The 27,101-nt window shown below is 42.5% G+C and overlaps 1 protein-coding gene across 3 annotated transcripts in view; it reads left to right on the plus strand.

Moving 5' to 3' along the window:
* Positions 1 to 27,101, plus strand: part of bbs9 (Bardet-Biedl syndrome 9) — a 373,121-nt gene that overhangs the window by 46,866 nt on the left and 299,154 nt on the right. For all 3 annotated transcript variants that reach the window (XM_055634652.1, XM_055634651.1, XM_055634653.1), the window contains exons 10-13: positions 16,277 to 16,458; positions 19,615 to 19,691; positions 20,317 to 20,367; positions 26,678 to 26,780. In XM_055634652.1, the coding sequence (XP_055490627.1) occupies positions 16,277 to 16,458; positions 19,615 to 19,691; positions 20,317 to 20,367; positions 26,678 to 26,780 (413 nt within the window). The remainder of the gene's footprint in view (positions 1 to 16,276; positions 16,459 to 19,614; positions 19,692 to 20,316; positions 20,368 to 26,677; positions 26,781 to 27,101) is intronic.

Here is a 27,101-nt window from a genome sequence, read left to right on the forward strand (position 1 = left end):
AGCGAATGGTAGGCTTGAAACATTTTAGTGGGATTATTTGATTGGCAATAAGAATTTTAGACAATATTTTTATCCATTAGAGATTTTGCAGCTGAGTTATTTTGTCTAGAATAATCTAAAGATTTGTTCTTTCTAAAAGCAGCTCTACAGCAGCCAAAGCCAGATCTTTGAACAGCAGCTTTCTTTCCTTTGTAGTCTGTCATGGATCATTTGATTCTTTTTTTACTTATTGCCTTCCCTGCTTACAATATTGTCGCCACATTAAAGAGACAATCTGTCAACAGTGCTTAAATGAGTTGTCCCATGTTCTACAATTCCTGTTGTGTAGTCTGCAAAAACATCTTGAGCAAATCTTTTTCTTAAACAGATCTTTACCGAACCACCCATTTCAATCCATGTATCATTCAATTGTTGCATGTAATATTAGCTTTTGTACTAGATTTTAAAACAGGGTGCTATAACTCAACACCAGATAGTGTATCGATTTGGCTTTGCATAGCATTGAATATGCTGCAGTTGCTTTTGTCACAAGGTGTGCAGTAAAACTGATGCCCTGCTAAATGAACTTCAGAAATATTTGGCAAAGTCGATGTAAGAGACAGTGTTCTTTTATCATAGTGCCGGCGTTGGGTTAAAAGATATGAAGCTGTTTGAAGTCTGTTGGCTTTCTTTTATTTTATCAGACTATATCTCCACTTTCACTGTTCTTAATGCAGACAGTCCTTTTAGGCACCGACCTCCTAAGCTGAGAGTGATGATAAACTGAAATTTGATGCAACAGATTTTTTTTTTTAACCTCTAGGTAAGATAGGTTTTCCTTCTCCGCTCACAAAAGATTGACATACTCAAAGGATTTAAAAATAAAAATAACATTTTATAAACATAATTTTTTTTAACCCAAGCTTGATTTATCTGAAATAGTTATCATGAAAAGAAATGCATGAAGTTGACAATAATAACATGCAAAACGTTTTTCAAGAAATAAATTGAAATCCAGGACCATTTAATATGTTATTTATAAAATAAGATGTCAGCTGTAATATTCAAGCTTGCCTTTTGAACTTTTGCATTGGTGTTCCTTCACTTGTGAATCGGCAACAAAGCAAATTGCTCCTATAGATTGTTCATAGCTGGTACAAGGTATTATTCATGGTAGTGTTCCTTTTAAAAAAGGGACTCATTTTGGATCCATATGCTAATTGTCCTTATTTCTCTTATCCTTTACAAATAAACAAAATAGCCCACGTAATTATTTTAGGTATCACTAGGTTATATTATCTTGAAAGCTGTAGCTCAGCAAATGCCTCACCAGACATTTGCTATGCCAGACCCAAATGCTACTGTACTGTAGAATCTGGCTTTGTGCTGCATTTCTTTGCATCAGATTTTAAACTTTACCATCTGCATTTGTTTAAAAGTTTTCAGGAAAAAATACATTTCTGAGGATTGATGACGTATTCATTAATTTGAGCATTGCTTGCATATACGTAATGTACTGAACGCAATTTAAAAAAAATGGTTTACATCAATCATTTAACATGTGTGTGATTTATGTGTTATAAAAATGGGTAATTGGAGGCCATCTTAGATCAACATGAGGGATTGGGGACAATTACCTGTCCAACTACGAAAGAGCTCCTACAAGTGATTACTGGGCTGTGTGGCAGTGAGCTGAGGAGAAATATGTCAGCCTAAATTACAGTTAAGCAATGTATGATCTTTGAAGTACAGAGGCCATATCAGTGCACAAAATTTGTTGCATGCTATTTCAGATTCAGATTCAGATTCAATTTTAATTGTCATTGTCAGTGTACAGTACAGAGACAACGAAATGCATTTAGCATCTCCCTTGAAGAGCGACATAGCAAACGATTTGAATAAATAATAATAAGTGTCCGGGGGGGGGGGGGTGGTGATTGGCAGTCACCGAGGTACGTTGTTGAGTAGAGTGACAGCCACCGGAAAGAAGCTGTTCCTCGACCTGCTGGTTCGGCAACGGAGAGACCTGTAGCGCCTCCCGGATGGTAGGAGGGTAAACAGTCCATGGTTGGGGTGAGAGCAGTCCTTGGCGATGCTGAGCGCCCTCTGCAGACAGCGCTTGCTTTGGACAGACTCAATGGAGGGGAGCGAGGAACCGGTGATGCGTTGGGCAATTTTCACCACCCTCTGCAATGCCTTCCGATCGGAGACAGAGCAGTTGCCATACCATACTGTGATGCAGTTGGTAAGGATGCTCTCGATGGTGCAGCGGTAGAAGTTCACCAGGATCTGAGGAGACAGATGGACCTTCTTCAGTCTCCTCAGGAAGAAGAGACGCTGATGAGCCTTCTTGATCAGAGTAGAGGTATTGTGGGTCCAAGAGAGGTCATCGGAGATGTTGACTCCCAGGAACCTGAAGCTAGAAACACGTTCCACCTCCGTCCCGTTAATGCGGATGGGGGTGTGCGTGCCGCCTCTGGACTTCCTGAAGTCTACAATGAGCTCCTTGGTCTTCTTGGAGTTAAGGGCCAGGTTGTTGTCAGCGCACCATGCTGCTAAGTGCTGGACCTCCTCCCTGTAGGCCAGCTCATCGTTGTTGCTGATGAGGCCAATCACCGTTGTATCATCTGCATACTTGATGATGGTGTTAGTACCATGTACAGGTGTGCAGTCATAGGTGAAGAGGGAGTAGAGGAGGGGGCTCAGCACACAGCCCTGTGGAACGCCGGTGTTCAGGGTGAGGGTTGAAGAGGATTTGTTTTTCTTTGTAGTTTCTCCTAATATTTGTATTTGCAGTAGATTAGTTGTAGCCTGAATAAGTCTCTCGGCCCAAAATATCACCAATCCATGTTCTCCAGAGAGATACTACCTAACCTGCTGAGTTATTCCAGCACTGTGTCCTTAGTTGCAGTGTTTATTCAATTTTACACCTTAAAGAAATTTCTGTGTAACAATGCATACTGAATGTGGACAGTTTTTCTTGCGGAATATGGAGAACAGGTCGGTGGATCATCTACCTGCAGGTGGTGATGATAGATGAGACCCCCATTATGGAGTGAAAAGTTTGTGTTCAGTCTCTATAATTAAACACTCTGCTCACACTACCTCAGAGTAATTCCATAAGCATATAAAGTAAGGATTGAGACTTCCTGGACCGTTTGCTGCCCCATGGCTCTTGTTCACCACCTAGGTTAGGCATTGAGGGCCAGTCTCACTGAATTCCAAGCCTTGGGTATGGGCAGTTGGCTTACCAGTGAGCCATGTAACAACTATTAAAATTGATGAATAATTGAAAACAATTAATTGTTATAACTTTTAAATATTAATACAATAAAACAAAAACGAAATAATTTGTAAACATGAAACTCAAAATATTATTTTGAAAAGGACCTTTGCTCCCTGATCTGCTGGCCAGGAATCTTCATTAAACTGAATGTGGACTCATCCTATGCCAGGGCTGACCTGATGCAGGATAGAACATACAGCATAGAACAACACAGCACAGAAATAGGCCATTTGGCCTACCCTGCCTTCACCGTCCATAATGCCAATCTAAATTATTCCCATCTGCCTACACATGGCCTATGTCCTTCTCTTCCCTGCCAGTTCATGTCTAAGCACCTCTTGAGCATTGCTATCACTGCTACAACTACCACCTCCCCTGGCAGTGCATTCTAGGCACCTCCTTCTTTCTTTATTAAATTTGTCTTGGAAATCTGCTTTAAATTATCCCCCTTTTCGCCTCAGACCTATACCCACTAACTATTTATCCTTTCATTGCATCTGATCATTTTATATGCTTTTATTAGCCCTCAGCCTCCGGTCCATGGAAACTGATCCAACATTTTCCAACCCCTCTTTCTAGCTAATAATGTCAAATCCAGGCAACATCATGGTGAACTATTTCTGCACCTTTTCCAAACCCATCACATCCTTCTAGTAGCAGAGCGACCAGAATTGCACTCAATACTCAAAATGTAGCATAACCAAATCATTAATATATCTTAAATGTTTTAGCGCTAATCTTTGAAGAACAATGCTAGCCTTATACCTCTAGTCAGAAAAACTCCCCTCCATCATTACCCACTGTCTAATTTTGGATCCAATTTATCAACTCGCTGTGGATCCAATTGGACTCGACCTTCTGGACCAGCCTGCTGCGAGTGATCTTGCCAAACTCTGTAGTAAAGTTCATGTAGACGTGACCTCCCCTATGCCAACTATCCTTAATAAGCCCGTATTTTTTTAAAGAGGTAATAACCTTGCAAAATAACCATATAACCATGTAACAATTACAGCACGGAAACAGGCCATCTCGGCCCTGCAAGTCCATGCTGAACAATTATTTTCCCCTAGTCCCATCTACCTGTACTCAGACCATAACCCTCCATTCCTTTCCCATCCATATACCTATCCAATTTATTTTTAAATGATAAAATCGAACCTGCCTCCACCACTTCCACTGTAAGCTGATTCCACACAGCTACCACTCTCTGAGTAAAGAAGTTTCCCCTCATGTTACCCTTAAACTTCTGTCCCTTAATTCTGAACTTGTGTCCTCTTGTTTGAATCTTCCCTACTCTCAATGGGAAAAGCTTGTCCACGTCAACTCTGTCTATCCCTCTCATAATTTTAAAGACCTCTATCAAGACCCCCTTAACCTTCTGCGCTCCAGAGAATAAAGACCTAACTTATTCAACCTTTCTCTGTAACTTAGTTGCTGAAACCCAGGCAACATTCTAGTAAATCTCCTCTGTACTCTCTCTATTTTGTTGACATCCTTCCTATAATTGGGCGACCAAAATTGTACACCGTACTCCAGAATTGGTCTCACCAATGCCTTATACAATTTTAACATTACATCCCAACTTCTATACTCAATGCTCTGATTTATAAAGGCTAGCATACCAAAAGCTTTCTTTACCACCCTATCTACACGAGATTCCACCTTCAGGGAACTATGCACAGTTATTCCTAGATCCCTCTGTTCAACTGCATTCCTCAATTCGCTACCATTTACCATGTACGTCCTATTTTGATTTGTCCTGCCAAGATGTAGCACCTCACACTTATCAGCATTTTGGGTGTGGCGGCGCCTAACGGCAGCGGCTCGACTACAGTCGTCTGTCTTTTTTTATTTTTGTCTTGTTAAATGTATGTCTTGAGTTAGTTAGTTTACAATATTTTTTTTAGCTGTGTATATGTGGGGGATGGTGGGGGGGCTATGGGGGAAACCGTTTAAATCTCTTCCCTGTGCGGGGACCCGACTATTCCCTGTCGGGTCTCGGATGTCGTTGGGCCTAACATCGTGGAGCCGGCAGCGACCTCCGGCCGGAACTAACCTGGGGGCTCCAGTTGCAGAACCTGCGGAACTGAGATCGCGGAACTGGCCAACTTCGGAGCGGGAAGAGCTGTGGAGCGTGCGGCTGCGACCTGACTTTGGAGTTCGGAGGCACCGGCCGCAGACCCGGTGGACGGGAACATCAGGAGCTCCAAGTCCCTGGTGGGAGACCGCTTTTCCGAGCTCCGCAACGGCGACTCTCCCGCTGGAACCGCGGGTTTAAAGGACATGGAGCAGGGGCCTAAAATCACCCGGCGTGGCTTAAACGGCCTCAGGACTTACCATCGCCCGCCGGGGACTTTAACATCGGAGCCCCAGTTCGCCTCGACACTGCAGTTGGACTGCTGGACCACGGTAGACGGAACAAAGGGAAGAGATAAAGACTTTGCCTTCCATCACAGTGAGGAGATGTTGGAGACTCACTGTGATGGATGTTTATGTAAACTGTGTTAAGTGTGGGTCTTGGATTATTTTCTAATGTAAAAAACTGTAGAAATAATATTTCGTTCAAACCTAGGTTTGAATGACAATAAATAACATTCTAAACTCCATCTGCCATCTTGCAGCCCATTCTTCCAAATGGCCTAAATCTCTCTGTAGACTTTGGAAATCTACTTCATTATCCACAACACCATCTATCTTAGTATCATCTGCATACTTACTAATCCAATTTACCACACCTTCATCCAGATCATTGATGTACATGACAAACAACAATGGACCCAACACAGATCTCTGAGGCACCCCACTAGTCACCTGCCTCCATCCTGACAAACAGCCATCCACCATTACTCTCTAGCGTCTCCCATTCAGCCACTTCTTAACCAACCTTCCATGAGGAACCTTGTCAAAGGCGTTACTAAAGTCCATATAGACAACATCCATTGCTTTACCCTCATCAATTTCCCTAGTAACCTCTTCAGAAAATTCAAGAAGATTAGTCAAACATGACCTTTCAGGCACAAATCCATGTTGACTGTTCCTAATCAGATCCTGTTTATCCAGATGCTTATATATATAATCTCTAAGTATCTTTTCCATTAATTTGCCCACCACTGAAGTCAAACTAACAGGTCTATAATTGCTAGGTTTACTCTTAGAACCCTTTTTAAACAATGGAACAACATGCGCAGTACGCCAATTCACGGGCACTATTCCCGTTTCTAATGACATTTGAAATATTTCTGTCATAGCCCCTGCTATTTCTACACTAACTTCCCTCAATGTCCTAGGGAATATCCTGTCAGGACCTGGAGACTTATTCACTTTTATATTTTTCAAAAGTGTCAGTACTTCTTTTTCTTTGAATCTCATAGTATCCATAGCTACTCTACTTGTTTCCCTTACCTCACATGATTCAATATCCTTCTCCTTGGTGAATACCGAAGAAAATAAATTGTTCAATATCTCCCCCATCTCTTTTGGCTCTGCAGATAGCTGTCCACTCTGTCTCTCTAATGGACCAATTTTATCCCTCGTTATCCTTTTGCTATTAATATAGCTGTAGAAACCCTTTGGATTTACTTTCACCTTACTTGCCAAAGTAACCTCATATCTTCTTTTAGCTTTTCTAATTTATTTCTTAAGATTCTTTTTACATTCTTTATACTCCTCAAGCACCTCATTCACTCCATGCTGCCTATAATTATTGTAGATCTCCCTCTTTTTCCGAACCAAGTGTCCAATTTCCCTTGAAAACCAGAGCTCTTTCCAATTTTTACTATTTCCTTTCAACCGAACAGGGACATAAAGATTCTGTACTCTTAAAATTTCCCTTTTAAATGTCCTCCATTTCTCTTCTACATCCTTCCCATAAAACAAAATATCCCAATTCACTCCTTTTAAATCCTTTCGCATCTCATCAAAGCTAACCTTTCTCCAATCAAAAATCTCAACCTTTGGTCCAGTTCTGACCCTCTCCATAATTATATTGAAACTAATGGTATTGTGATCGCTGGACCCGAAGTGCTCCCCAACGCATACCTCTGCCACCTGACCTGTCTCATTTCCTAACAGGAGGTCCAGCACTGCTCCTTCTCTAGTAGGTACCTCTGTGTATTGCTGCAAAAAACTATCCTGCACACATTTTACAAACTCCAAACCATCCAGCCCATTTACAGAATGTGTTTCCCAGTCTATGTGTGGAAAATTGAAATCTCCCACAATCACTACCTTGTGTTTACTACTAACATCTACTATCTCCTTACATATTTGCTCTTCCAATTCTCCTTCCCCATTTGGCGGTCTATAATACACCCCTATAAGTGTTGCTACACCTTTCCCACTTCTCAGTTCCACCCAAATAGCCTCCCCAGACGAGCCCTCCAATCTATCCTGCCAGAGTAAATGAGGTGCTTGAGGAGTATAAAAAATGTAAAAAGAATCTTAAGAAAGAAATTAGAAAAGCTAAAAGAAGATATGAGGTTGCTTTGGCAAGTAAGGTAAAAGTAAATCCGAAGGGTTTCTACCGCTATATTAATAGCAAAAGGATAACGAGGGATAAAATTGGTCCATTAGAGAGTCAGAGTGGACAACTATCTGCAGAGCCAAAAGAGATGGGGGAGATATTGAACAGTTTATTTTCTTCGGTATTCACCAAGGAGAAGGATATTGAATTATGTGAGGTAAGGGAAACAAGTAGAGTAGCTATGGAAACTATGAGGATCAAAGAAGAGGAAGTACTGACACTTTTGAGAAATATAAAAGTGGATAAGTCTCCAGGTCTGGACTGGATATTCCCTAGGACATTGAGGGAAGTTAGTGTAGAAATAGCAGAAGCTATGACAGAAATATTTCAAATGTCATTAGAAACGGGAATAGTGCCGGAAGATTGGCGTACTGCGCATGTTGTTCCATTGTTTAAAAAGGGGTCTAAGAGTAAACCTAGCAATTATAGACCTGTTAGTTTGACGTCAGTGGTGGGCAAATTAATGGAAAGAATACTTAGAGATAATATATATAAGCATCTGGATAAACAGGGTCTGATTAGGAACAGTCAACATGGATTTGTGCCTGGAAGGTCATGTTTAACTAATCTTCTTGAATTTTTTGAAGATGTTACTCGGGAAATTGATGAGGGTAAAGCAGTGGATGTTGTGTATATGGACTTCAGTAAGGCCTTTGACAAGGTTCCTCATGGAAGGTTGGTTAAGAAGGTTCAATGGTTGGGTATTAATGGTGGAGTAGCAAGATGGATTCAACAGTGGCTGAATGGGAGATGCCAGAGAGTAATGGTGGATGGTTGTTTGTCAGGTTGGAGGCCAGTGACGAGTGGGGTGCCACAGGGATCTGTGTTGGGTCCACTGTTGTTTGTCATGTACATCAATGATCTGGATGATGGTGTGGTAAATTGGATTAGTAAGTATGCAGATGATACCAAGATAGGTGGGGTTGCGGGTAATGAAGTAGAGTTTCAAAGTCTACAGAGAGATTTATGCCAGTTGGAAGAGTGGGCTGAAAGATGGCAGATGAAGTTTAATGCTGATAAGTGTGAGGTGCTACATCTTGGCAGGACAAATCAAAATAGGACGTACATGGTAAATGGTAGGGAATTGAAGAATGTAGGTGAACAGAGGGATCTGGGAATAACTGTGCACAGTTCCCTGAAAGTGGAATCTCATGTAGATAGGGTGGTAAAGTAAGCTTTTGGTGTGCTGGTCTTTATAAATCAGAGCATTGAGTATAGAAGTTGGGATGTAATGTTAAAATTGTACAAGGCATTGGTGAGGCCAATTCTGGAGTATGGTGTACAATTTTGGTCGCCTAATTATAGGAAGGATGTCAACAAAAATGAGTGGGTACAGTGGAGATTTACTAGAATGTTGCCTGGGGTTTAGCAACTAAGTTACAGAGAAAGGTTGAACAAGTTAGGGCTTTATTCTTTGGAGTGCAGAAGGTTAAGGGGGGACTTGATAGAGGTTTTTAAAATGATGAGAGGGATAGACAGAGTTGACGTGGAAAAGCTTTTCCCACTGAGAGTAGGGAAGATTCAAACAAGGGGACATGACATGAGAATTAAGGGACTGACGTTTAGGGGTAACATGAGGGGGAACTTCTTTACTCAGAGAGTGGTAGCTGTGTGGAATGAGCTTCCAGTGAAGGTGGTGGAGGCAGGTTCGTTTTTATCATTTAAAAATAAATTGGATAGTTATATGGATGGGAAGGGAATGGAGGGTTATGGTCTGAGCGCAGGTATATGGGACTAAGGGAGATTATGTGTTCGGCACGGACTAGAAGGGTCGAGATGGCCTGTTTCCGTGCTGTAATTGTTATATGGTTATATGATTATAAAGCACTGCTGTAATATCTTCGCTGACAAGCAATGCAACACCTCCACCTCTTATAACCATATAACCATATAACAATTACAGCACGGAAACAGGCCATCTCAGCCCTACAAGTCCATGCCGAACACATTTTTTTCCCCTTGGTCCCACCTGCCTGCACTCGTACCATAACCCTCCATTCCCTTCTCATCCATATGCCTATCCAATTTATTTTTAAATGATACCAACGAACCTGCCTCCACCACTTCCACTGGGAGCTCATTCCACACCGCCACCACTCTCTGCGTAAAGAAGTTCCCCCTCATATTACCCCTAAACTTCTGTCCCTTAATTCTGAAGTCATGTCCCTTGCCCCTCCAATTCTATCACACCTGAAGCAACGAAATCCTGGAATATTTAGTTTCCAATCACAGCCCTCCTGCAACCATGTTTCACTGATCGCCACAACATCATACTTCCAGGTGTCAATCCAGGCTCTAAGCTCGTCCACCTCCCTTACAATGCTCCTAGCATTAAAATATGCACATTTAAGAAACCCACCGCCTCTTATTGTCTGTTTATTTTCTTTTTCTTCTTTCTCCCCTAGATTTTGGGTCCGAGTGCTTCCCTTCTCTGCCTCCTGCCTCACACTCTGTCTACTAGCTTTCTCTATTTGAGTCCCTCCCCCCAACCATTCTAGTTTAAAGTCTCCCCAGTAGCCTTTGCAAATCTCCCCGCCAGGATATTGGTCCCCCTCGGGTTCAAGTGCAACCCGTCCTTTCTGTACAGGTCACACCTTCCCCAAAAGAGGTCCCAATGATCCAGAAACTTGAATCCCTGCCCACTGCACCAGTCCTTCAGCTACGCATTTATCCTCCACCTCGCTCCATTCCTACTCTCACTGTCGCGTGGCACTGGCAGTAATCCTGAGATTGTTACCTTTTTGGTCCTTTTCCTTAACTCTCCTCCCAACTCCCTAAATTCTCCCTTCAGGACCTCTTCTCTTTTTTTACCTATGTCATTGGTACCTATATGTACCACGACCTCAGGCTCCTCTCCCTCTGATTTCAGGATATCTTGGACGCGTTGAGATACATCCGAGACCCTGGCACCAGGGAGGCAGACTATCATCCTGGTCTCCCGACTGCGTCCACAGAATCGCCTATCCGACCACCTAACTATAGAGTCCCCAATTACTATTGCCCTCCTCTTTTTTCCCCTACCTTTCTAAGCAACCAGGGCCGGTCTCTGTGCCGGAGGCCCGGCCGCTGTCGCTACCCCCGGGCAGGCTGTCCCCCCCAACCGTACTCAAACAGGAGTACTTATTTTCAAGGTGTACAGACACTGGGGTACTCACTCGTCCCTGCCTCTGCCCCTTGCCCTTCCTAAGCGTGACCCACATGTCAGTCTCCCATGGTTTTGGAGTGACCACCTCCCTATAACTCCTCTCTATGACCTCCTCACTCTCCCTGACCAGACAGAGGTCATCATGCTGCTGCTCCATGTTCCTAATACGGTCCCTTAGGAGCCCCATCTCGATGCACCTGGTGCAGATGTGGACGTCTTGCAAAATGCCTAGAATTCCTTTTAAGGCAGGACCTTGTGACTGGACTCCAAGTGAGTTCTGAGTTGGCGTGTATTGACTGATGTGGCACCATCGACATTACAATAAGGATCCTCATTAATGCAATGGAAATGGCTGGATATCAGTAGTTCTGAAATCCAAAGAAGTTGGAGCAGGAGCAAGCTATACATTCCTTTTGGTGTAGAGTAATATCTTTAATACAATTTCTTGATCTAATCTATGGCCTAAATTTCACTTTCCTATCTGATCCCTATAAAACCTGAGACCGAAAGTCCCGATATTTTCTGCTCTTGAAGGAGAATAAATATTGTGAATTTAAATTATCTGCATATTGTCCGAAAACAATGTAATTGAACTTGGGATTCATGCACGTGTTCAGTCCTCACAATCACCCCTCAAAGTTAAACTCCTGATGGTGTAAGCCCATTCTGCTCAATACATCAACATGAGACAATAACCTACACCACTTTGTCTGAAGATCAGTTTTCACATTGATCATGTTATGAACAAAGATCAGCTTGATTTTGTCAATTCTAAATTGCCAAATTGATCCCGTGTCTTTGAGAGCTCGGAAAAATGTTGAAAAGCAGGACCTCCAGGGTTGTTATCTCTGGTTTGCTTCCAGTTCCTCGTGCTGGCGAGAGCAGGAACAGGGAGATACAGGACCTGAACGTGTGGCTGAGGAACTGGTGCACGGGGCAGGGATTTAGATTCTTAGATCACTGGGATCTGTTTTGGGGTAAGGGGGAACTGTACAAAAGGGATGGATTGCATCTTAACAGGTGTGGGACCAGCATTCTGGCAGGCAGGTTTGTCACTGCTACACGGGTGGTTTTAAACTGAATAAGGGGGGTGGGGTGTCGAATGGGATAGTGGAGGATGGTGTTAAAGGGAAAGGGTTTCTTAAATGTGTGAGCGTAGAGACAGAGGGGTGTAAAATGAGGGTAAAAGTGGCAGGCAGACAAAACCAGGGCAAAAAGCAAAAAGGGCCACTTTTCAACATAATTGTATAAGGGGTAAGAGTGTTGTAAAAACAAGCCTGAAGGCTTTGTGTCTCAATGCAAGGAGCATTCGTAATAAGGTGGATGAGTTGAATGTGCAGATAGCTATTAATGACTATGATATAGTTGGGATCACGGAGACATGGCTCCAGGGTGACCAAGGCTGGGAGCTGAACATCCAGGGATATTCAATATTCAGGAGGGATAGAGAGAAAGGAAAAGGAGGTGGGGTAGCGTTGCTGATTAGAGAGGAGATTAACGCAATGGAAAGGAAGGACATTAGTTTGGAGGATGTGGAATCGGTATGGGTAGAGATGCGAAACACTAAGGGGCAGAAAACGCTGGTGGGTGTTGTGTACAGGCCACCTAACAGTAGTAGTGAAGTTGGAGATGGTATCAAACAGGAAATTAGAAATGCGTGTGACAAAGGCAAAACAGTTATAATGAGTGACTTCAATCTACATATAGATTGGGTGAATCAAATTGGCAGGGGTGCTGAGGAAGAGGATTTCTTGGAATGTATGCGGGATAGTTATCTAAATCAACATGTAGAGGAACCAACGAGAGAGCAGGCTATTTTAGACTGGGTATTGAGTAATGAGAAAGGGTTAGTTAGCAGTCTTGTTGTACGTGCCCCCTTGGGCAAGAGTGACCATAATATGGTTGAGTTCTTCATTAGGATGGAGAGTGACATTGTTAATTCAGAAACAATGGTTCTGAACTTAAAGAAAGGTAACTTTGAGGGTATGAGACGTGAATTGGCCAAGATTGACTGGCAATTAATTCTGAAAGGGTTGACGGTGGATATGCAATGGAAGACATTTAAAGACTGCATGGATGAACTACAAAAATTGTTCATCCCAGTTTAGCAAAAGAATAAATCAGGGAAGGTAGTACATCCGTGGATAACAAGGGAAATCAGGGATAGTATCAAAGCGAAGGATGATGCGTACAAATTAGCCAGAAAAAGCAGCATACCGGAGGACTGGGAGAAATTCAGAGACCAGCAGAGGAGGACAAAGGGCTTAATTAGGAAAGGAAAAATTGATTATGAAAGAAAACTGGCAGGGAACATAAAAACTGACTGCAAAAGTTTTTATGGATATGTGAAAAGAAAGAGATTAGTTAAAACAAATGTAGGTCCCTTGCAGTCAGAAACAGTTGAGTTGATCATGGGGAACAAGGATATGGCGGACCAATTGATTAACTACTTTGGGTCCGTCTTCACTAAGGAAGACATAAATAATTTCCCGGAAATAGCAGGGGACCACGGGTCAAAGGAGTTGGAGGAATTGAGTGAAATCCAGGTTAGCCGGGAAGTGGTGTTGGGTAAATTGAATGGATTAAAGGCCAATAAATCCCCAGGGCCAGATAGGCTGCATCCCAGAGTACTTAAGGAAGTAGCTCCAGAAATAGTGGATGCATTAGTAATAATCTTTCAAAACTCTTTAGATTCTGGTGTAGTTCCTGAGGATTGGCGGGTAGCAAACGTAACCCCACTTTTTAAGAAGGGAGGGAGAGAGAAAACGGGGAATTACAGACCAGTTAGTCTAACATCGGTAGTGGGGAAACTGCTAGAGTCAGTTATTAAAGATGGGATAGCAGCACATTTGGAAAGTGGTGAAATCATTGGACAAAGTCAGCATGGATTTACAAAAGGTAAATCATGTCTGACGAATCTTATAGAATTTTTCGAGGATGTAACAAGTAGCGTGAATAGGGGAGAACCAGTGGATGTGGTGTATCTGGACTTCCAGAAGGCTTTCGACAAGGTCCCACATAAGAGATTAGTATACAAACTTAAAGCACATGGCATTGGGGGTTCAGTATTGATGTGGATAGAGAACTGGCTGGCAAACAGGAAGCAAAGAGTAGGAGTAAACGGGTCCTTTTCACAATGGCAGGCAGTGACTAGTGGGGTACCACAAGGCTCAATGCTGGGACCCCAGCTATTTACAATATATATTAATGATCTGGATGAGGGAATTGAAGGCAATATCTCCAAGTTTGCGGATGACACTAAGCTGGGGGGCAGTGTTAGATGTGAGGAGGATGCTAGGAGACTGCAAGGTGACTTGGATAGGCTGGGTGAGTGGGCAAATGTTTGGCAGATGCAGTATAATGTGGATAAATGTGAGGTTATCCATTTTGGTGGCAAAAACAGGAAAGCAGACTATTATCTAAATGGTGGCCGACTAGGAAAAGGGGAGATGCAGCGAGACCTGGGTGTCATGGTACACCAGTCATTGAAAGTAGGCATGCAGGTGCAGCAGGCAGTGAAGAAATCAAATGGTATGTTAGCTTTCATAGCAAAAGGATTTGAGTATAGGAGCAGGGAGGTTCTACTGCAGTTGTACAGGGTCTTGGTGAGACCACACCTGGAGTATTGCGTACAGTTTTGGTCTCCAAATCTGAGGAAGGACATTATTGCCATAGAGGGAGTGCAGAGAAGGTTCATCAGACTGATTCCTGGGATGTCAGGACTGTCTTATGAAGAAAGACTGGATAGACTTGGTTTATACTCTCTAGAATTTAGGAGACTGAGAGGGGATCTTATAGAAACTTACAAAATTCTTAAGGGGTTGGACAGGCTAGATGCAGGAAGATTGCTCCCGATGTTGGGGAAGTCCAGGACAAGGGGTCACAGCTTAAGGATAAGGGGGAAATCCTTTAAAACCGAGATGAGAAGAACTTTTTTCACACAGAGAGTGGTGAAGCTCTGGAACTCTCTGCCACAGAGGGTAGTCGAGGCCAGTTCATTGGCTGTATTTGAGAGGGAGTTAGATGTGACCCTTGTGGCTAAGGGGATCAGAGGGTATGGAGAGAAGGCAGGTACAGGATACTGAGTTGGATGAACAGCCATGATCATATTGAATGGCGGTGCAGGCTCGAAGGGCCGAATGGCCTACTCCTGCACCTAATTTCTATGTTTCTGTTTCTATATTGCCTCACAATAGAACATGGAACAGTACAGCTCATGAGCAGAGGTTTCAGCCCATGATGACGGTGCTTAACACAATGCCAAATTAACCAAAAGCCTTCTGCCTGCACACAATTCATGTTCCTTCAGTTCCCACAAATTTATATGCCTATATAAAAGCTGCTTAAACACTACTAACGTACCTAATTCCACCACCACCTCTGGGAGTGTATTCCCACCGCACTTTGTCTTGTATAAAAAAATTGCCACACCTTTAAACTTTCAGCCTCTCACCTTAAAGCTATGCCCTCCAGTATTTTGAATTTTCATTTGGAAAAATATTTCTGATTGTCCTATCTTTACTGTTCATAATTTTGTAAACTTTTACGAAGCTTCTCCTCATCGTTCGATGTTCCAGCGAAAACAATTGAGGTTTGTCTAGCCACTCTTCTTGTAGATAATATCCTTTAATCCGGGAGCATTGAGGTCAACCTCTTCAGTTCCCTCTCAACAACTTCCACATCTTTCCTGCCAGGAGGTGATCAGAACTGAACATGATACATCAATGCAGCCTAGCCAAAGTTTTATAAAGCTGCTGAATGACTTCCTGACTCTTTTATCCAACGCCCTAAATGATGAAGGGAAGCATATCATATTTTACCACTTTTGGTAAACTAGCATCTGCAATTCCTTGTGTCTCCATCTATATTTCCATCCAAGTTATTAATAGATATTACAAACAAGTGGCCTGTGTTAGTTGAAATAATTAATGGGTATCTGCAAAACACAATATCAGAGAAACAATATTTGAGGATAAACCAGAATTAGAGACCAGGAAAAGCTCATGGTTTGAACCATTGGATACCGTTCTGATGGCAAAGGTGACAGCAATTGGCAACCTGCAAAAATCAAAATAAAAACGATTTAATAATTTACTTTTTCTGTGGTGTTATTCTGCTGCCTTTCTGGTACTTGCAGACACAGAAGAAGTTTCTGTGGAGTTGTCTATGGCTGCCAAGAAATTTAACATTTACATTGTTTCCTTCTGTACATGACTTTAGATGTTTTAGCATCTGTACAACTGTATATTAATTACAGCAAACAGAACAATAGTATATGATCAAGTATATTTTCTATATAAGGTGTTATTACACATGTGATTGTTTCAATCTATTTCACATGCAGGAGCTTAAAGGGAGTGATTGTGACCTTAAGCGACAGTGGCCACTTACAGTGTTCGTACCTCGGCACAGATCCTTCCTTCTTCCAGGCTCCAAAAGTAGAGTCCAGGGAACTAAATTACGATGAGATGGAGTCCGAAATGAAAGAACTTAACAAGATTATCAGGGTAGCTGCTAAAACCTCAGGTACTTAATTTATTGAAGGAGGTGAGATGCCCTCAAAATCTGCAACAACGCAAACTCTTATGATTCCCTGTCTGTTATCTTCACTGCCCCCTATCGACGTGTTGTCACTTTAAGGTAAATTATGGACTTGCATCCCAAGATCCATAGTTATACAAAATAGAAACGGGCCCTTCAGCCCAACTCGTTCATGCTTATCAGGTTGCCTAACCAAGCTAGTCCCACGTGCCCGTACCTGATCTATATCCTTCCATGCCTTTCCTATCCATATACCCATCTAAGTTTCTTTTTAATGTCATAATTGTACACATCCCTACCACTTCCACTGGCATTCTATGCATGCACAATCCTCTCTGTGAAAATGTTTTCTCTAAGATCCCTTTTAAATCATTCCCTCTCACCTTAAAACAATGCCCTCTAGTTTTTGACTCCGCTACTTTGGCGATAAACTCTATGCATTTACCCTATCTATTCCCCTCATGATTTTCCCCTCGTGATCTCTATAAGATCACCCCTCAGCCTCCTGCACTCCAAGGAATAAGGTTCTAGCCTGCCCAACCTCTCCTTACAGCTCAGATCCTCAGGCTCTGGCAACATGCCGATAATTTCCTTACTTTGTTTTTTACAATATTGCTGTTATTTTTATTTTGATCGTCTTGCATTGTTTTTGAACTATTTCCTAAAATATACGGTAATTGTAAAACAGTGTTGAATCAATAGGCCTATTTTTGTAGTTCTCAATTGTGGAGGATCTCTATATCTCTGCCAGTTTCCAGAAAGTGTGTTAGAAACATAGGAAATAGGTGCAGGAGTAGGTCATTCGGCCTTTCGAGCCTGCACCGCCATTCAACATGATCATGGCTGATCATCCAACTCAGTATCCTGTACCTGCCTTCTCTCCATACCCCCTGGTCCCTTTAGCCACAAGGGCCACATCTAACTCCCTCTTAAATATAGCCAATGAACTGGCCTCAACTACATTCTGTGGCAGAGAATTCCAGAGATTCACCACTCTCTGTGTGAATGTTTTTCTCATCTCAGTTCTAAAGGATTTCCCCCTTATCCTTAAACTGTGACCCCTTGTTCTGGACTTCCCCAACATCGGGACCAATCTTCCTGCATCTAGACTGTCCAACCCCTTAAGAATTTGTAAGTTTCTATAAGATTCCCCCTCAATCTTCTAAATTCTAGCGAGTACAACCTGAGTCTATCCAGTCTTTCTTCATATGAAAGTCCTGACATCCCAGGAATCAGTCTGGTGAACCTTTTCTGTACTCCCGACCAGTCTGTCTGTCCTCGATTACATTTTATCTCAGTTTGCTTTGATGTCACCTTCTCCTAGCTAACAATGGCCTATTCTATATTTTCCTTGAACAGCATTTCATTTGATGTCTTGTTTTCACACCTTACTCTTCCTATTCCCTGTGTCCCTTTCCCCTGACTCTCAGTCTGAAGAAGGGTCTTGACCCAAAATGTCACCCATTCTTTCTGTCGCCAGATGTTGCCTGTCCCACTGAGTTATTCCAGAATTTTGTGTCTATGGTGTAAACCGCCACCTGCAATTCCTTCCTACACAGTTACATATATATGTAAGTTCAGACCACAATGCAGTTAACTCTTAATTGTCTTTTGAAATCATGTAGCAAGCTTGTCAGTTGAAGGGAAGCAGGAATGAGAAAGAAATACCACTCTTGTGTATGAACTTTAAAAAATGATTTCAACAAATTATTTTGCTCTTTTCTCAGGTAAAAGCATCATGCAAATGTAATTTCTAGAGTAACTTTCCTTAGCCAGTTCAGGACGCACAATTCTTCAGCTTTCCTTCCTTGACAGCAATGAACATCTCAAAGCCCAATTTTGGCCCGATTCATGCACAATGATAAATACATATGCAGTATTTGTATTTTCTGTTATAAAATATTGTGACTGATCAGATTTGTTGGCTTGTTTTACTTGGATTGACAGAAAATTAGTTTATACAGGTGCACAACCTTTTATCCGGAGTTCCGGAAACCGAAAAACTCCGAAAACCGGCCATTTTTACCAGGATGTCGTCTGCACACCAAAGCTCGCGTTTGGCGCCAAACTTGACCCGAAACGACCCACGGTCAACCCAGGTCTGTATTACTGTAGCGGCTGCCTCCTCCCCGGAGACCGGGGAGACACTTAAACATCTGTAAATCATTGCTTAAAGTTATTTTGTCAGTTTTATGTGAATTTGGAGGGGGGGGGGGGGGTGAAGGGGGGGGGGGGGGGGGGGGGGGGGGGGGGGGGGGGGGGGGGGGGGGGGGGGGGGGTGGGGGGGGGGGGGGGGGGGGGGGGGGGTCCCCTACCTGGTTGGGGAGAGGCGGGGAGCGGTCAATGCCTTACCGGGTCGCCGTGCAGTAAACTCCGCAGCGCTGTGGCCGCCAACTCCCAGCTGGGGCTGCGGGCGTCCGGCCGCGGCAACTCTACCCCTGGCTGCGCGGCGCTCCAAATCCAGCGCGGCCCGCGGCCGGACGCCCGCAGTCCCAGCTCCGTGATGTCGTGTGTCGGCGGCCACAGCGCTCCGGAGCTTACCGCACGGCGACCCTGTAAGGCATTGCCAGCGGTATCCCAGCGCTGCAACGCCGCCGACTTCCAACATCGCGGAGCTGGGGCTGCGGGCGTCCGGCCACGAGCCGCGCTGGATTTGGAGCGCCGCGCAGCCAGGAGTAGAGTTGCCGGGGTCGGAGCTCCAACCGGCGCCACCCGCAGCCCCCAGCTGGGAGTTGGCGGCCACAGCGCTGCGGAGCTTACTGCACGGCGACCCGGTAAGGCATTGCCCGCTCCCCGCCCAGGTAGGGGACTAAGAATTAAAGTTTCCCCCTTCACCCCCCCCTGAAAATCCCTCCAAACTAACTGACTAACATTTATGCAATGATTTACAATGATTCCCCGGTCTCCGGGGAGGAGGCAGCCGCTCCAGACTTTTCAAGCCGCCCGCGCTACCTACCTAATCTACGCTAAAAATCTTCCATTCGGAAATCCGAAAATGTCCGAAATCCGACAAGTGTCTGGTCCCAAGGCTTTCGGATAAAAGGTTGTGCACCTGTATGTCATCTCTGGCAGTGTGATTATATTTTATTAATATTAAATAATAACCTTTGCACTTTTCATGAATATGCCATTTTCTTTCAGATATTTTGCCTAAAGCAGAGACCAATGATGATTTGAACGTGACTGTTGTTGTCTCTCCTAATTTGGATACCGTTTCTGTATGTACAACTGAATAAGTATTTGTTGCAATTTTTTTAACTGTCCAGGAACTGACTGATTGTGTTGTGGGATGGGTAGAGAAAGAAAACCATTGTTAACACTCGAATCGTAAACTGCAATTTCCCATGGACATTATAAAGTGCTTTGTATTTGAATTTCTGTTCAGCAGCTGGAGAAGAAAGACATTGTCTAAACTGCTTGATAAAGGAGCAATGTTATCCTACCTATCTAATTCCACATTCAAAGGCTTCATCTTGTGCAATAAAAAATCAAGTCAAAAACATCTGAGCCTGATTTTGAAATGTATGGTCATAAGTAGTACTTTTGTTTACACTAGAAAAGATGAACGAGCAACTTAGAAAGAAGGATGTGGGTTTGTGCTGTAAATGCACCAAGTATTTTAAATCAAGTTAATGTTTATTCTGCCAGCACTGAGCCTTTAATTTGAGGTGTGCATTGATGCAAGGCTGAAGCCCATAAATGTCACGCATGGATGGATTGTTTGGTGCTTTACAGATAGTGCACTTACGTTGTTTATTAGAGCATGGGTTGGTAACACAGAGAGCTGTCAGGCATTTAAAGTAATTAACAATCATGAAGGTTATTTCCCTTTTTCTTTAACAGAAAGTACCTGACGACTCAATTGATGTACCTGTTCCTTCGATTTCACTGAAGGTATTGTACATTTGCTTACATTTTCATGGGGGAATATAATTCAGAATGCAATATCAGTTTAATTGGATTAATAAGAAGTGTGGAATAGCCCATCAAAGCTAATTCATAGAACATACATCACAGGAACAGGCCCTTCGGCCCACAATATCCGTACCAAACATGATGCCTGGTTAAACTAATCTCTTCTGTCTGCACAAGATCAATATCTCTCCATTCTCTCCATCTCTCCATTCTCTGCATATCTATATGCCTGTCTAAAAGCTTCATAAATGCCACTATTGTATCTGCCTGCAGGCTCCCTCCACACTCTGTGTGAAAAAAATGTGCTCCTCTTACCTTGAAGCGCAGGCCTGGAAAAAGCCTCTGATTGTCTACCCTGTCTAAGCCTAAATAATGTGAGCACATTCATTTGACATTAATGTAGGGAGGGATTCTAGAGTTGGGGACCAATCGGCATTTGTAGAATTTAATAGTCTAAATCTATTCCAGCACCAATTTATTTCATCTGTTAAGGACACAGATAACCTACTTAGAAACATAGAAAAATAGGTGCAGGAGTAGGCCATTCGGCCCTTCGAGCCTGCACCGCCATTCAACATGATCATGGCTGATCATCCAACTCAGTATCCTGTACCTACCTTCTCGCCATACCCCCTGATCCCTTTAGCCACAAGGGCCACATCTAACTCCCTCTTAAATATAGCCAATGAACTGGCCTCAACTACATTCTGTGGCAGAGAATTCCAGAGATTCACCACTCTCTGTGTGAATGTTTTTCTCATCTCAGTTCTAAAAGATTTCCCCTTCATCCTTAAACTGTGACCCGTTGTTCTGGACTTCCCCAACATCGGGAACAATCTTCCTGCATCTAGCCTGTCCAACCCCTTAAGAATTTTGTATGCTTCTATAAGATCCCCCCTCAATCTTCTAAATTCTAGCGAATTCTACTTCTTCAGTTCCCCAAAAATTGTTGTGCTCAGAACTTGATGTCCATTACAGAATTGACTGACGCAGTCCACCACCTCCCACCATATCCCTTGCAAGGACCTCATCCATTTCTTGTGCTTTCTCTATCCCCTCCACTTCTGTTCTCAAAATGAGGCTTTCCACTCCTCATTCCAAGATTCATCCTGCAGTCATGGATGGACCCCTCACCTGCAGTGCCCTCCATAATGTTTGGGACAAAGACCCATCATTTATTTATTTGCCTCTGTACTCCACACTTTGACATTTGTAATAGAAAAAAAATCACATATGGTTAAAGTGCACATTGTCAGATTTTAATAAAGGCCATTTTTATACATTTTGGTTACACCATGTAGAAATGACAGCAGTATTTATACATAGTCCCCCCATTTCAGGGCACCATAATGCTTGGGACACAGCAATGTCATGTAAATGAAAGTAGTCATGTTTAGTATTTTGTTGCATATCCTTTGCATGCAATGACTGCTTGAAGTCTACGATTCATGGACATCACCAGTTGCTGGGTGTCTTCTCTGGTGATGCTCTGCCAGGCCTGTATTGCAGCCATCTTTAGCTTATGCTTGTTTTGGGGGCTAGTATCCTTCACTTTTCTCTTCAGCATATAAAAAGCATGCTCAGTTGGGTTCAGATCGGGTGATTGACTTGGCCACAAGAATTTATCATTTTTTTGCTTTGAAAAGCACCTTTGTTGCTTTAGTAGTATGTTTGGGATCATTGTCTTGCTGTAGAATGAGCCGCCGGCCAATGCGGTTGAGGCATTTGTTTGAACTTGAGCAGATAGGATGTGTCTATACACTTCAGAATTCATTATGCTACTACCATCAGCAGTTGTATCATCAATGAAGATAAGTGAGCCAGTAGCTTCAGCAGCCATACATGCCCAGGCCATGACACCCCCACCACTGTGTTTCACAGATAAGGTGGTATGCTTTGGATCTTGGGCAGTTCCTTTTCTCCTCCATACTTTGCTCTTGCCATCACTCTGATATAAGTTAATCTTTGTCTCATCTGTCCACAAGACGTTTTTCCAGAACTGTGGTTGCTCTTTTAAGTACTTCTTGGCAAACTGTAACCGGGCCATCCTATTTTTGCAGCGAACCAATGGTTTGCATCTTGCAGTGTAGCCTCTGTATTTCTGTTCATGAAGTCTTCTGTGGACAGTGGTCATTGACAAATCCACACTTGACTCCTGAAGAGTGTTTCTGATCTGTCGGACAGGTGTTTGGGGATTTATCTTTATTATAGAGAGAATTCTTCTGTCATCCGCTGCAGAGGTCTTCCTTGGCCTGCCAGTCCCTTTGTAATTAGTTAAGTTCACCAGTGCTCTCTTTCTTCCTAATGATGTTCCAAACAGTTGTTTTGGTAAGCGTAAGGTTTGGCTGATGTCTCCAACAGTTTTATTCTTATTTCTCAGTCTCATAATGGCTTCTTTGACTTTTGTTCGCACAACTTTGGTCCTCATGTTGATAAATAGCAATAAAAGTTTCCAAAGGTAATGGAAAGACTGGATGCTGAGCTGAGAGCTCTCGAATACCTGCATTAAGGAGGCATTTAAACAAACCTGAGAAATTACAAACAGCTGTGAAGCCATGTGTCACAAACATTAATGGTGCCCTGAAATGGGGGGAATATGTATAAATACAGCTGTAATTTCTACATGGTGAAACCAAAATGTATAAAAATACCCTTTAATAAAATCTGACAATGTGCACTTTAACCACATGTGATTTTTTTTCTATTACAAATCTCAAATTGTGGAGTACAGAGGCAAATAAATAAATAAATGATATGTCTTTGTCCCAAACATTATGGAGGGCACTGTATGTCTGTGTTTTCTGCAGTCCTTCTCGTCCCTTCCCCTACCAGACAGAACAGGGATAGAGTTTCACTGGTTCTTACCTTTCACCTTATTGGCCTCCACATCCAGCTTCAATATGTTCCCACCAGCAGTTACATCTTCCCATCACCACCCTTTTCATTTTCTACAGAGACCAATCTCATTGCATCTCCTTGATACGCTCATTTCTTCCCACCCACCCCTCTCACTCCCCAGGCACATTCCCCAGCAAATGCAGGAGGTGCAACATCTGTCCCTATACTTCCCCTCTTGTCTCTATTCAGGGACCTCAGTTTCCCATCCAGGTGAGAAAAGTGGTTTTCATGTATTGTATTCAATGTTCTTGACGTGGCCTCCTCTATCTCAGTATGACCATCGTAAACTGGAGAAATGCTTTGCCAAATATTTGTACTCTCTTACCCAGGGCCAGAGCTTGGAGCTCCCGGTCAGTTTAATTTCCCTTCACCTACTGGACCTGTCTATCCTTGGCCTTCTCCACTGCTAGAGTGAGCACATATGCAAACTGGAAGAACCAAACCTCCCATTCTTAGGCAGCCTACAACCCTACGGTATAAACATTACATTTTCCAATTTCAGATACATTTATTGCCCTCTGCATTTTCCCTGCTTCCATACACTCCTGCTCACGTCTTTCTTTCCACTTCCCCTGCTCCCATCATCCAGTCCCTTTTGCTGCTTCTTTCTGCACATTGTCCACCACCCCCACAACTTTGGATCCCCTATTTTCTACTTGCCCATCCACCAGCCCTGTTACCTTCCACCTACTGTCCCTCCCTCTGGTTCTGTGTTTCACTCCCCACCTTCCATTTCTCATTTGCACCCTTTTGTCTTCTCCACATCACCGCAGCCTTGTGTACTATCTCCACCCTTCTCTCCTATTCCAACTGCCAATCAATCCCTCCTCACCTGGCTTTGCGTATCCCTTAGGCAACATCACTGGTGGACACTGATAGATGATGTTTCGCTTCCCGACATGAAATGTCACCTATCCATGTTTTCCAGAGATTCTGCCTGACCCGTCGAGTTACTCCAACACACTGTCTTCTACACAAGGTACCAGCGTCTGTAGATCCTTGTATCTTCTCTTTGACATATCACTTGCCAGCTCTTGCCCCACCCATTACCCTCACCTCTTTCTACCAGCTGTCTTCACTCTATCCTGAAGAAGGGTCCCTATCTGATATAGCATCTGTCCTTTTTTCTCCATAGATGCTGCCTGACCTGCTGAGTTCCCCTAGTGGGTTTTTTTTTGATTAACTTGCTTACAGGATTGATGTACTAATTTGCATTATATCAATTTGTCCCTGAGAAGTATACAAATTAGCAGGAGGAGAGGGCCACTATGACCTCAGAGCCTGCTCTGCTCGTCTGCAAGATTGTAATCCCTACGCCACATTTATGCCCATTTCTGATATAGTTTTTTACACTTGAGTATCAAGAAACAATTAACTTTTGCATAAATATTACATAAAAACTCACATTTTGAAAGAAAATGCAATGAGGGAATAACTCAGGAGGTCAGGCAACATCTCTGGAGGACATGTTCAGGTGGTGTTTTTGGTCAGGACTCTTTTTCGGCTCTACTTCCACTGTACTTATAGAAGAGAGTTTGTGTACATGGTCCACACATAAAAGGGGTTGCCCCAATATTTCAAATGGTTGTTGTAGTCATTATGTCTATGTGTAGAGACTCGTACAAATGTTAATAAACATTAGTATTCTGGCTCAAATGATGTACACGGCAAAGTATAGTTTGTATATTTATCTGTGCATTTTAATCTTTTAGAAGAGAGAGATAGATTTACACATTTGTGGCACAAGAGAGGAATGGATTTTACTTGCATTATTCAATTGCACCATGATTGTCCTAATTGTTAAACCCTCAAAATTATGCAATGTACAGAATAGAAATATTACACAATTGTTTTCTTGAGTTAAGAGTGTTTAATGTCATATGTACTGACAACAGAATAATTAAACTCCCGTTTGCAGCAGCATAACAGGCATGTTAACACAGTACTCCGAGATAATAAAATAAAATCAACAAATTAAAACCGCAATGCTAGTGCAAAAAGTCCAAAGTCCTTAGTGCAACAAAGACAGTTCAAAGTTTAGTTAACTTTTCCTCAAGGGCTTCAGTGAAGACATTCCACATATAAAACAGAAAATGCTGGAAATATCCAACAGATCAACCAGAATCTGTTCAGAACAATGAACTGTTTCTGGCTATACAGATGCTGCCTGACCTGCGAGTATTTAGAAGATTTTCTGTTTTATTTCAGATTTCTGATACATGAAGTATTATGCTTTCAGAAAATATTCCTTAAAGTGACCGCCTTGTTTTCGATCTCACAGATCTGCTTTTCCAGCTTTAGTTTACAGAGTCATAGAGCATGGAACCGATCTATGGTGTCCCTGCTAGATAAAGTACCTATTACATTTATCAGCATATGGCCCATTTCCCTTGCCATTCCATGGTGATTTAAGATACTTCAATGTTATGAGAGTATCTGCCTCTACCATTACCTGAGGCAGTATGCTCCAGATGTCACCACCCTCTGGGTGATAAAGTTGCCTTAAACCCATAGTTTATTATGAACAACACTGTTAAGGGGAAAGGTTTTTTCATGATCTATCTTATGCATGTCCCTCCCCTCTTAATTGTTAACATCAACCATTTCTAACATCAACCAGTTAATAAATCCAGCATCTCCTGTCTCATAGCTCCATCTCAGGCAACATCCTGATACATTCCCTCCACACCCTCTACAGTGTAATTAGATTCTTCCTATAATTTGGTGACCAACTATGGCTTAAATAATGTTTTATGATGTTATATTATAATCTTCCTCTTAAACTGTCTCATCTAATGAAGGAATGTATCCAAAATACCTTCGTAATCATTTTCTCTACCTGTGTTGCTGCATTCAGGGATTTTTATATCTATATATCTTTGTCTGCTTAAATTTCTCATTAAATTTCCCATCATATTGTCACCTCCTTAAAAAAATGTAAACAAATTTGACAAGATCTCCCTTACCAAAATTATGTTGACCATCTAGGATCAAACTTGGCTTTCCAGGTGCAGATTAATCATGTCTCTTAGATTTATTTTCTTCCACTCATATTATCTGACTGGTCTGTTACCTGTTTGCAACAAATTGTCCATGCCAATGATTAAGCTCCACATGAGTTTCTTCTCACTCCATTGCTTCTGTTCATTTTGCCCTCTTGCGCCTGCTGAAATATTTCCCTGTTGAGCTTCTTTCCATTTTAATCCTCTGGGCCGTGATGTGATAATGCATTTACGCTGCAAATCTGCCCATTTGAGTCAAAACGAGCTGAGATACTGATCTTAGTAGATAACCTTTAAAACAGTGAATGTTGTATGGTGATAAGCATTGGTCAGTAAATGGTTAGTTATCCAAAAATATTGCAGTAACTCTACATAATTATTAAACCCAGGTGACGATTTGGAGCCAATTTGCTGTTCAGGATGTGAAACTGTCAGTTTGTGTGCAGTCTCCACTGGCAGTAACTCAGGACCAAATGTGTTTTGCTGCTATAGGTAAGCCCTGGATCACACCCAGAGTGAAGCATTTAGTATTAGAAGTGTGCTTTTTTTTGTTGAAAATAATTGTCATTTGGTTTATTTTTGTGGATATTTGATTTTAACAAAATCTGGTGGTTTATACCACATTAATACTATAAACCATTCATATTCGTAATAAAGTCGATTTGTGTCAGGTTGAATTGACTGCATCTAAAATGTAATTATCAATTTTTGTACATATCCACTACTTGAGAGGGATGGAAGAAACTTATCCTCAATCCTGAAGTCTGAAGAAAGGTCTTGACCCGAAATGTCAATTATGCCTTTTCTCCATAC

This window comes from Leucoraja erinacea, chromosome 4, assembly GCF_028641065.1.
Source record: "Leucoraja erinacea ecotype New England chromosome 4, Leri_hhj_1, whole genome shotgun sequence".
Classification (NCBI taxonomy): domain Eukaryota; kingdom Metazoa; phylum Chordata; class Chondrichthyes; order Rajiformes; family Rajidae; genus Leucoraja; species Leucoraja erinaceus.